The sequence below is a fragment of the Cygnus atratus genome, chromosome 2 (genome assembly GCF_013377495.2).
Source record: "Cygnus atratus isolate AKBS03 ecotype Queensland, Australia chromosome 2, CAtr_DNAZoo_HiC_assembly, whole genome shotgun sequence".
Taxonomy (NCBI): domain Eukaryota; kingdom Metazoa; phylum Chordata; class Aves; order Anseriformes; family Anatidae; genus Cygnus; species Cygnus atratus.
In genome coordinates, this window is record NC_066363.1 from 41,785,754 (window position 1) to 41,798,796 (window position 13,043).

General features: G+C 35.7%; 1 protein-coding gene across 1 annotated transcript in view; it reads right to left on the minus strand.

Moving 5' to 3' along the window:
• NEK10 (NIMA related kinase 10) overlaps nt 1-13,043 on the minus strand; it is a 97,838-nt gene that overhangs the window by 20,362 nt on the left and 64,433 nt on the right. Inside the window, exons 28-29 of the mRNA XM_035556485.2 lie at nt 6,221-6,269; nt 3,907-3,944 (exon numbers count right to left, since the gene is read on the minus strand). Of these exons, the coding sequence (XP_035412378.1) occupies nt 3,907-3,944; nt 6,221-6,269 (87 nt within the window). The remainder of the gene's footprint in view (nt 1-3,906; nt 3,945-6,220; nt 6,270-13,043) is intronic.

A 13,043-nucleotide genomic window follows, 5' to 3' on the forward strand; every position in this document is an offset into this window, starting at 1 on the left:
ACTATTTAATTATATATCCAAATGTGATCTTTTCTAAAAAAAGCATCCATTTTGTAGTATAAACTCTAAAGAATAGAGTTAGTTTTGAATTCAAAGGAAAAATATGACTTTAGAATTAAGTATACTGCAGTACTTCAAATTGGTTTCCTCAAATCACTTTTATTGGATTATTGTTGATTTTATTTAGATAAGTGTAAATTAATTATCATGACAAGAAGGAAAAAAGATTAATTTTCTTTTCTCATTTCATGAAAATAGTAAGTAGGTATAAACCTTTCTCTTCCTCTAAAGCAAGAGTACTGGTCTCTGTCAAGCAAATCTGTGTACATAATGCATACTTTTCATTCACAAAAGCACTGCAAAATAAGTTATGCATGAAAAGTTATGCTTTTCTTTCAACAAAATAAATTTCATGCCCCAGTAATTTTAACCTCTTAATTTACTGCTCTTTGTTAAAATCAGATAAAAAAATATATCAATAATGAGAAAATATTTAGTTCTTGGGAGCAAAAATTGAAAAGTAAAGTTGGAAGTGAAAGTTTATTTGGGACTTGTTACAAACTGCTGTTAAATCCAGTATGAACTTTGTTATCCAGAATTTGGTACAGATACTCTTGTCTGTTGTAGATACACTCTTTTTCTTGTGTAGCTTCTGGTGAATAAAAGACTGTGTGCTCTTTTTCTGAAGCAAAACTGCCCTATGTTACTACAAAGTAAGGTCTAATATCCACGTGATTTGTTTCCCGACACATACAATGAGATATTTGATAAATACTAGCCATAGGCATCTTGATAAAAATCAAAACCAAATTCACTTGACCGCCTAAAAAAAGTGAGCATTATTTAACATTTACAAAGCACAGTCAATTAACTCGGTGCTGATTTGTGGAAGTTACACCTAGAAGATACACTATATTTTGTTAGTTAAAGAGCATTGCGAATTTACTTGGTGAACGAAAAAGGCATAATAATTGATGCATGTTGTATGGAAGAATATTCATTCCAGTGATATGAACCAGCAGAAGAATACTGCTGATCAAGCTTTAGATCATTTAACAGAATTAGGACATACAAATAGATACTATCTGTAATTCAAAATGAAGACTTACAAAATATCAGATTTTAAATATAACAATTAAAATAAACTGAACACCTTGGTTGTTATTTATTTAGCGCTCCCCTCTATCATGCTTCGCATGCTGAGAAAAAGTATGGAGCCAAAACCAAAACAGGTTCTTTAATTTTTATGTGGTAAATCAATCGTTAATTATAATTTTGATATTGTATATTTGTCATACACACTACCATTTCTAGAGGTTAAGCAAAAGCTTATCAGTAGATTGCCACTCTAAAACATTTACTGTCTTACTAAAGAGCTCTAGTTAATAAAACTATCTTTCCAAGTTGAGTGTTAGTCTTGGAAACTAAGGAAAAAGCTTACGTCCATGTATTGAACAGCCAGCAGCCAGTTATCAATAAACTATGTTGCAGAGGCTAATTTAAATCCAATTTCTAAAAATTTCTCATGCAGAAACACCCTGAAGATCACAGTCTTATGTACACATTTATATCCACCTAAACTTTTTTTTTTTTTTTAAGTGATCTAGTAACAAGAATGAAAATTCCACTGAAATGGCAAGGAATTACAAATAGTAAAATTACTTAGCCCACAACTGAATTATTATTATTTTTTCCTGTCGAATTCCTGTGCTGACCCCTTTAACAAAAGATAAAAGAGAGACATTCACAGACTGAAGTGTGTAGGGACTAACCAGATCCGAGCTGCAACCTAGCAGAAACTAAAGAAATATAGAAAATGTCATTCTCTATGACAGGACATATTTCTGGTAGGATTGGGAAGATAATGACATCATTGCTACTGTCAGATTTTTTTTGGCAATTCCTTTTGGCAGATAGGTTGAGAGAGGGATTCAGTTTAACATTTTTTCCCAAAGACTCCTCTTAATAATCAATGAGAAAAAGAGAGCTTTTCCCTTGAGCTACTTAAGGAAGAATTTACCTTGGTCTTTCTGCTCAAGATGACAGTGGAAGCCATGCTATAATGATCTAAAACAAGATGTGCCACGAGAAGAACAATTTCTATTTAGCTCTATTCATCTCATCGTCACCTCTCCACCAACCGTTTCAACACTGATAGATCAAATCCTAAAACGAATAGCATGGTCTTGCCATTACAACCTAGGAATCTTCAGTTTTTATTAGGACAGTGATTAAAACTTTATTTCCTCAACATACTACGTTTCTGACTGGTCCCTGTCCTGGGGTATTTGACTTCTTTGTTATTAATGACTTTTATTAAAAAAACAAAAGCAAATAAATCAGTCTCCTTTCTTTTGCATCTCTTAGATGGTGTTTATTTTATTTTTTTCCTGAAGAAAAATATGCTTAGAATGATAAACAGAAAAGACCGAGCAGGACCTAACATTGATTTCTCTGTTATTCAGGGTATAGTGCTTTGTCTCTTTTCTAGTACGTCAACAACAATACGACTTACCAGTCTAGGTGGACCAATTTCGATACTTAAAACACATATAATGTCTATGTGTTTCAAAGACAGCTAGAGACCCCAGCTCAGCTAGGAACTTCAGGAGTTCCCATAAAATCCATTTACTCCAGACAACTCTACTGTTGTTGTTTTGTTGTTGTTTTCAAATAAATAGGAATAACATTATTTGAGCAATGAAAGGTTGTGTGTGAATAGGTCAATGAGGACGTGATCAAAACTTTTAGGAGCATAACAACAGCAAACCTTCAAGTACCTTGAAGGATCCCTATAAATCAATAAATTTTCTTCAAACCATTTAACATAACAGTAGATTTTATTTTAAATATGTCTACTTCCAGAAGAAAAGGCACCATCAAGTGCCCTTTTCTTCTCAGGGTTAGACCTTACACAAATTACATTGTTTTTCTCAAGAATAAAACATTACTGACAAAAGATATCAAAATTGCTTAAATTACCCACAGGACCAAAATTATTTGCAAAGGCTAATGTGTTTGTCTGCAGATCACTATAGCTCTGATGCATTATGGCTGGATAGTTCGTTTAAAGTGTGTGTTGCTATTATAATGGCACTCATTAGTAAATAGCCCTGAAAATTTCTGAAAAATTGAGGAAAAAAAATTATTTGTACTGCATAATTAAAATTTCTAATGCAGCTTTTATATCAAAAAGCTGTGAAATAAGTTAGTATACACACATAGTCGTGTTTTTTTGATGATCAATATTCCAACTACTCAAAATATTTTTCTTTCAACTATTATTTAATTCAGACAATATTAAGTATTCTGAAGTCACAGCTTAGCAGCTTACAATATCTGAAGCTTCTCAGTAGGAGAGAAAAGTATCACCAATGTGATCACTTGTTTCATTACCAATTCACCAATCACTTGTTTCATTAGTGATGTATAAATGCTTCATAATTTACAAGGGCTCTAAAAAATACTCCTTTTATAGGAGTAATTCCCATTGCATTCAGTAGAAGCAGAGCTAAGATAATGAACATTAAAATGAGGTCATACTGATTTACTATTGGAATTTATATTTTTTAAAAATTCCATGATTTATCAGACAACATATTTGTATCTGGAATACAATTCTCTGCTTTTCTATAATTTTAAAATACACTTATTAGATAATACCATGATTTTTCACATTGCAAAGAACTGCAACTGGAAGGCTATGAAACTGCCACCGGTGAATTATCTTAATGCGGGCCTTGCACATGAGTAAAGGCACTCACAAGGTCAGGTCAAAAGGCAGTAAAGACGAGGAAATAAAAGAGGCAACGTTGTATATGTTAGAGAAAAATACGGTTTAAAAACTTGGAAACTATTAAGTTTAATTTCAGTTAAACTTTGATTTTGTCACAGGCACAAAGTTACCTGGTCGCAGTCTTGATCCCAGGCCTTCAATATAATCTCTATTATTAAAGCAAAACAAAATAAAATGAATCAAAACAAAATAAAATAGAGTAGTTTTAGTTATGTTTGGCATCAGACACTGTAGAGAAAATATTAGAATTCCCTGACTCCTTCTCACATTTCCTCTAAACAAAGTCTGTCCCAGTTCACTAGTTTATGACTGTGTGTTTATAAGTCTGGTTTACTCTACATGTCCAAAGTGGTAAACATAAAAAATAAAAGAATATTATTAGATCATTGGTAGAACAATATCTCAATGCCAGAAATATAATCCCATATGTTTCAGTGCTAGCTATACTTAATATAAACTCTGTCCCAGCCTGAAGATTTCATTAGCAGAGACAAGCAACAACAAATCGATACAGACAAATGGTGAACTGAAAGAACAAATATGATGTCCTGAGGGACAGTAGCCTCAACAACCCTATCCTGGTAATAATTTTTACTTACTTTTTAAGCAGTAAATAAAATGAGAGTTTCAATGAGAAGTTATGAAGAAGGATAAGAAGATAGTTTTGCTAATGTTTATGTGAGGGGCAGAGAGGGATTAAAAACAAAGGTGCTTGCTTCAGCATTCAACCATTAGGAGTCTGCCATTACTGACTTCAGCAGGGGCTAAAGCTGGAAAGCTAGTGAGCGATAAGTGACAGACAGGATGGTGATATGCTAACAAGAACTTTGAAAGCCATAATAAAGGACTGTTTCTGAAGTGACAGACAATGCACTGGTGAAAGCGTACACAAAGACGACAGCCAGGTTGAAGGTAAGGCTATAGAAATGTTCCTTGCAGTAGTGTTCTGAATGGGCATTTGAGTGACTAGAAAGCATGCATCAAAACCAGTGATGTTGCTTGCATGACAGTGCTATGAACTCAAGCAGGCGATTTAACAGAGTAATCAATAGGAATGGTTATATCTTAGAGATGACAGGCAGAACAGTTAGATACATTCTGAATGCAAGAACTTTGAGAGATGTGCAAGTTAAAGCAGGTGCTCAGATCCCAAGGTATTGGACAGGATGGGCAGAAGTAGAGGTATGCACAATTACAAGTTTCCTTGTAGTTATATAGGACTAACTATATGGCCGCATGGCCATGAAGAGATCTTACAGAGATGAGCAAAAATTTAGTATAGACTGAAGGAAAAACATCTGATGTACTATCTTGCTAATCATACTAAGTTCATGATCTGCAGCATGATTTTGTAGGTAGATGAATAAGTACATGAAAAGACAAGATGCAGAAGAAAAAAAGATGTGATTATGTGATAAAGCCACATGCAACCTTCTTGAAATAATAGTTTCAACTTAAGAACAGTTTCAAAAGATGGAAGAATTAGAAAAGGAGGGAGTCAGAAAAACATGATTTCAAGAAGATGAAGATAGTGCCAATGATAAATTGCAGGTCAAGGAAATTGAGGGACTGTGATTTGGAAGATGTCACTAAAACAGCTTAGTAAGAGCTGTTTCAGTAGTACTCTTTAAATAAAAGCTGAATCAAACAGGGACTAATGAAATGGGAGAGGAATCAATGCCACTATTATAAATGCTTACCTAATTAAGTTAAAGGTAAGGGGAAAAAAACAGAAGGTAGATGAAGACAAGTCATTTTTGGCTTTTTTCACATGTGAAAGAAAAGCAGGAACGAAGCTATAAAGAACAGCCTATGAATAGAAGCAGTGTCAAAGATATTAGAAAAAATAATATTTGGTCAAGAATGCATTTGAGGCATTTCTTAATTAATTACAGAAAAAAATGAAAGACTTTTAGAAGAAGAATAGGGGAAAACATGCTATATTTTTTGGTTTGTTTCATTTATGTTTTGGAAACAATGAGCAGCACTCCAGAATTCCAGAAATAGATATCTAAGTTTATACAGAAGGTCTAGAAATGTTCAAAGGGTCATGATATTACTCTACACCATCAAACATGCAAGCACCTTTTTCTGTGGAAAAATAGCTGCTTAAAAATGCACAACCAGAATTTGTCTAACCAACTTATGTCAGTTTAAGCTGATGCAGCAAGGTTCACTTTTAAATTTATCAGTTTACTGCTAGTCCTTAAATTATTCACATAAAGCTTCTGTGTGCACACATCCTCAAATAATATCTTCAGGAAGACTGATTGTCATTGGCTGAGACAAAACGAAGTTGTAATGGTAAGGAAATGTTTCATGGAGGTAAATCGTGCAGGTGTTCTGTTGTGAAATGACTGACTAATAAGGATCATAACGATGGTAAATTATATAATCTATATTAAAATCATAAATTATACCTACCTAATCTGGGGTTGTCTTTCAGAAGCACTGAGACTTCGTTTAATTATACCTGAAACAAATGCATAAATATTATCTCTGCATTAAAATAAATATATATACATATACATAACAATACTTTCTATTTCCCTGATATGGTGTCAAAATAGCTTTTAAACAGAAATGGTAAATAAACTCTAAATCCACATTTGAATATGGAGTTGCTGTTTGATATGTCAAAAATGCACTTGCAATTTAGTCTCAGCCCTGCACAGCATTTTATTAAATAGTTTCAGAATTTCACAGAAACATATAGCATGCTGACTGTATGCCCACAGAAGATGTATCTGGATTAGCATTAAGTAACTACCACTGTAGCCACATCTCTAGTCTGGATAAGAAGCTAGAATATTTACACACTTTCTCAGAGGACCTTTGACAGGTTGTCTAAACCCTGTTCTACCGAAGTTTTATTGGCACCATTCTATTAGCTAACTTTGCAATCTATTACATATCTAATACCTTACCTCTTTAATAATCCTACTGATTTTAAGACCTTGAAGACACGTATATGACCAGTAATTGGTCAAACATCCAATCAGCAATAAAACTGAAACCAAACTTTTATCATGTATTGCCTAGTGCCAAAAAAAATATGAATCGGAAGGAGTAATATTTGATGCTATCTATTTTTTATGTACTTGGAAAACATTGTCTTAATACAAGCATTTGTCTTAAGCAGACATCTTAAGCACTAGTCTTAAAACATTCCTACAAAACCATTCCTTTCATGCTGATTTTGACATGAGACCGCTCTCTCCTACGCATGCTTTTTGAAAGGAAAGGAATAAACATATGCCTAAATGAGAAGATATTTCATCTAACTGTAGATATTTCATCTAACTAGTAAAATAAGGAAATTCATTTTTCCCATACAATCATTGATTTTTGATACAAAACCCCATATCCTTGCATACATAAGATTATTTTCCACACTAGTAACATCACAAACATTATCATAAAACAAATACAGAAGCACCTAGTCACTCAAATACTAGCTAATAAAATAAAGATTACATAATCTTACACTAGCTTTCCTGCTGTTGGTATTACTACTGTAGTTATATTAGTTCTGGAGCAACAGCAGAGGACTTTCAGAGAGCAAACACATTTCTGAGAATCTTAAATTTTTTCCTTGTTTTCAAACATACTTTCAGTTGTGCTCTGAAATACAGTGCCTCTATTTTTCCTACTTTTCTCAGATCCTCTGACGTGAATTAAGAAAAAAAAAAAAAACAACTTGGAGGAGGCTGGCATCTGTCACACACAATTCAGTTTAAACTCCCCCCAAATTATGTATCTTTTATTTTGGCCAAACCTGTCTGCTTAAAAGGAATACACACAGATAGATAGACAGAAAGAAAGAAAAAAAAATGAAACAGTATTTTATTTCTTGCTAATGTTCTGTTTAGCAAAACAGACTTTGAAACTCTGTAGTAGTTAGCCCAAAAGTAGGTTTTGTAAGAGCAGTTGATGCAAACAAACTAGTCCCTTAAAGATGCAAAGATATTTCAATTGATTTTTAAAAACAGATAGGAAAATGCAGTGTCCACTGCCTAGTGAGCAAGCAAGGCCTTTTGAAAAGAAAAGTTATGATTGCACCTATTCATGGAATAGATATTTTACCTGTGTATGCTGCAGACACAATAATAAATAGACAAAAGTAGAAGCTCTGACGAAACCTGAACCATGTTGCTTGGCATAAGGATTTTGAGTTACAGGCTCAGGCGCTCTGCTATAAAGCCAGAATACAATATATTTATGTAATATTTATGGGAGAAAATCTGTAACAGAAAACACCTGGCTAGAAAACTAAGACTGAACACAGCTGTTTCCTGGAATTTTAAAACCAGCTCCCCTTTACAATAATTTATATGCTAAATTGGATCTGAAATACTACACCCTTTGGCTGTTTCAAAGAAACAGTCTCTCTATCAGTAAAGAGCTCATATCCAAAAGTTCTTGATCAGTTAGATGACTCACCACATTTGACTTGCAAATCTGACAGCTTATGAGTGTATTTGCAAGTGCATGATATTTCACACCAAAGAGTCTGTCTCACCACTCACTGTACGTGGCAGAGATATAATATTTACTGATTCATATGCTAAAATTAGGAAAATACTTATTAATGTTCAAGTGAAAAGAAATTAAAAAAAAAAAAAAAACAGAAATCTTGTTGCAGAACATCACTAAACAACAGCCAACACCCTTCAGCCACATTTTTATAGCTTGTTATTATGTTAGAAACCCACTGAGCAACTACAATGGGGAGAGTCTCTATATTAGATACTATGAAAATGCATCCGAATAATTTCTTCAACAAGGAGACTCAGACATCTAAAAACCATTATAATGCATATTCATGTGTGTATACCTGCACCCATCAAACACTAATGACTCTAGTAATAGTCTTTTTTGTAAGAGTTACTTTAAGCACTCTAAGCCAGACAGGGAGTAAGAAACTACACAGATGTTTAGGAAAGTTAACTGGCAGAAGTCATGAAGCACATAGTAGGTCCTGATGTTCAGCCCAGGGTTGATCCAGGTATCCCAGCTGGATAATATTTCCTTTTACCATTGTTACTCCTCTACTATGAATGGTAAGAGCAAGGCAATGTATGTTGTGTTCAAATGTCTTGCAAGAGGGAATTTCTTAAGTTCAAGATGATCTCATGGAAAATGAAACATAAATGCTCTGTCTTTCATGTTTTGTGCCCACCTTTGTTGGAATGTGAAAGATGTACAAAATTCAAAGATTTTGATTAGCATAAGGCTCCCTATTCTGAATAGCTCTATGAAGATTCCTTGATGATTTTTAAAAATAAATCAAGTGAGATATCAAGATTTTTTCTCACTGCTACTCTAGCCTTTAATAGCTGATGTAATTACAGTAACTTCTAAGAGTTTAACATCATAGCATTCATTGGTATCAGTGCAAATCATACGGATACATTCTACTACACAGTTTAGTGTTTTTCTGTTGCAGGCATCTAACCACATGATTTCAAGAAAACAGCTTACAACGTAATACAAGTTCAGAAAAACCTAGAAGGATAGAAAGTTTTGCTTTAGCTTTCACTTCACAGGTATCTATAAATAAATAAAACTCTGAAAACTCAAGTTTAGTCAAGGTGATACCAAAACTGAATCAAGATTTCACATTAACAGACAACTTCAGTCTATCTCCCTGAATGAAATGGAAGTAAAGAAAGTGGCTTTTTTTTTTTTTTTGAATGACAGCTTAATAATCTTGTCAGGATGAATTACCTGTCAAATTACCTTTATTTATATGACATATGCCTAGTAAACTGCCCTTTAAATCACTGTACACTGGCATGGATATCCTTAGCAACATTAATCTGGTTTGCAGATCAAACAGCATAAGTTTACTAGCAGTGACTACATGTACACAAACAGAAGTTGCTATAAACATACTTTATTTGTTTTTTAAACATACTTATCTCAAGCACCATACAGGAAAAACAGGTCTTGGCAGATTTTAATCTAGTTGATGTCTTAAAAAATCACAGACATTAGATTAAGGTCTCAAGAGAAATCTGAACCCTGGACAAAGGCAAATTGGGAAAAACAAGCCTACAAAACACTAAGATCTCTGAAGCTCTCCACAGACAGCTCATTGTGCAAATTCTGAGTTTCTTAATGCTATAATCATTTTTAACTGAATTCTTGAAGCTTTCTCGATACAACCTAAAGAACCATGTACAGCAGATGCAAGAGTATCTTAGGCTGAGTCTTAGGGGTAATGTCTTGAAGAAGCAGTATCTTCTAAAATCATCAAATCCACCACCAACTACAACCACTCTGAATAATAATAAAGATCTCTGTGATCATAGAACTTGCAAGACACAAGGTAGCTGCCTGCAAATTTTGCCCAAAGCCCAAATTTTGAATGAAACTACTAGCTCCAGACAGCAGATGCCATTACCAAATGGGTATTTCCTAGTATGTTTGCTGTTGCTCTCAAAAAACAGATAAATCTGGAGCTAACTGATGACCCTGACTCAGAGTCCCATTATTTGCTATGTACAACATGCTGTAGTGGGTTTACGTGGCAAGGTTTTGGTAGCAGGGGGCCATAGGGGTGGCTTCTGTGAGAAGAATCGAGAAGCTGCCCCATGTTAGATAAAGGCCCTGCTGCTGGCCAGAGCCGAGCCAATAAGCAATGTTGTTTTTACCTCTGTGAGAACATATTTAAGAAACGGAAAAAAGAACTGCTGTTACACGGCAGCTGGGAGAGAGAAAGGAGTGAGAAACAGCCCTGCAGGCACCAAGGTCAGTGAAGAAGGAGGGGGAGAGGTGCTCCAGGCGCCAGAGCAGAAGTCCCCTGCGGCCTGTGGTGAGGACCATGGTGAAGCAGGCTGTCCCCCTGCAGCCCATGGAGTACCATGGTGGAACAGGGTTCCACCCTGCAGCCTGTGGAGGAGACTACGGTGGAGCAGGTGGACCTGCACCGATGGAGGCTGTGGCCTGTGGAAGACCCCTGCCGGAGCAGATTCCAGGCCGGACCTGTAGCCCGTGGAGAGGAGCCCACGCAGGAGCAGGTGACCTGGCAGGAGCTGCTGCCCATGGGGGACCCAGGTTGGAGCAGTTTACTCCTGACGGATGAACCCCGTGGTACTGACCCATATCTGGAGCAGTTCTTGAAGAGCTGCTGCCTGCGGGAAGCCCACGCAGGATCAGTTTGGGAAGGACGGCATCCCATGGGAGGGACCCCACATGGAGCAGAGGAAGAGAGTGACTGAGAAGGAGCGGCGGAGATGAAGTGTTAGGGACTGACTGCAGCCCCCATTCCCCTGTTCCCCTGCACTGCTCAGGGGGAGGAGGTGGAAGACGGCAAATGGGGGAAAGGCATTTTTGGTTTCTTTGCTTTGTTTCTCACTTCTCTAGCTTGTTAGTAATAGGCAATAAATCTTCTTATCTCCCTACTCTGAGTCTGTTTTGCCCATCATGTTAATTGTTGAGCGATCTCCCCCTTTACCTCAAACCTTGAGCCCTTTGTGTCGTATTTTCTCCCCCTTCCCTTTGAGGAGGGGGAGTGAGAGAGTGGCCATGGTGGAACTTGGCTGCCCACCCAAGTAAAAGCACCACACGTGTGGAGTTCATTTATTGAAAGTATCCTAGTTTTATAAGTTCCCAGTTATTGCACTTCATACTTTTGACTGCTTTGGGCATTACCTGCACAAGACTCAAGTTCTGTCAATTTGTAAACAAGCTCTTTTTCTAAAAGTTCGAAGACAGACATAGAAGGCCTTTCTAGAGTTACTTCACTGTAATATTCTGGCAGATCTGTTGTCTCTTCCCTATATAGTTACTCTGAATACTATTACTTTACAATTACATTACAGAAATTTTGGCAAGAAAAGGGAGTCCTGAATCTCAGCTTCTTTGCTTACTGGTCACGAGTCATGTAATATCAGAGATTCCTCCAAATACTGGACACAGATACTACAGTATGAGGTAATAGAAAAACTCGTGAGCAAGATCCAGCAGAATGACAGGACACTAAGTCTTCTTTGCCTCATGAAAAGCTAGGAGCTGAGTAATTCTGAAATTGACCTATTGTGTATTTACCTTTTAGTTATGAAGAAGGTCAGAGGGCAAGTATATAAAAAACAGGGTTTTCTGATAGCATATTTTGCAGACTAGTAGTCTTTATTGCCTTTTAGAAGCATTATTTATGATGCTACATTGTTCTGGCTGCAGTGTAACTAAACATGATTCAAGAAAACAAAAAAATATTTTCCAAAAAGTTTCCCAGAGATAGAGTAAACATTTAAATTCTCATTCACCCAACTGACATCTAGCTCTTCTGAAGAGAAGAGCAGTAAGAAGATGCAGTAAGAGAGATCACATTTTCCTGCTATTTGGTTTTACCAGCAGAAATGCAGGTATATTTGCACTGTAAATAAAAACAAATTAAAAAAAATAAATATGACTAAGCTAAGGTGTAGCTGGGAACCTTTTTAATTTTAAACTAAGAAAAATGCAAATAAGCTGCTATCATCCTACCACTGTGCATTGCTTTTTGACTGTGTCCTTATCCTCTGTCCATCTCTATCATTTCAAATTATAAAGATTCACGGGAAAAAAAGATTACATCTTCCACTACTCCCTCTGTGCATCTGAAATGTGCATAATCTGATCCTGCAGAATTAATCATTTCAAGGAGCATGAAACCACTACTCCAGAATCTATATATCCTGCATTTGGCAATCATAGGAATCGCTAAAGAAATTGGTGTTGTGGAACTACATTGTCTAGACTAAGAACAACAGTCCTTTTTTTTAAATCATAATTAAAAAGCACAGGTTATGTAAAATTATTAAAAATTTGTTGCAACTAGTGGACTTAAAAAAAGCAAACCACTGTTATACTCACACTCACCTGCATATCAGCTTCTGCACCACTGAGTAACACAGCACATGACATCTTTTTACAAATTATTACCCAGTTTTAAATTAGAGGGATATTTTTGCATATTTACAGATTGTTTTCTCTGAAATTGATATGATGGCAGCATGAGACAGCCCCCGTCAAAGCCCCAATCAATACACCTGTAATTTAAATTCTCTTTTTCATGGCAGCAGTTTCCAAATTAGCTGGATAAAGGTTGGTCACATTTTCCCTGCAATGCTGATGTGCTTGACAAAACCATAGCTGATTATTAATACACTGTTAGACATTTATTAGCAATGAATGGAGCATAATCCAAACAATACCCAAATATCTGGAATTTATAATAATTTTTCAAGAAGTTTTCTTT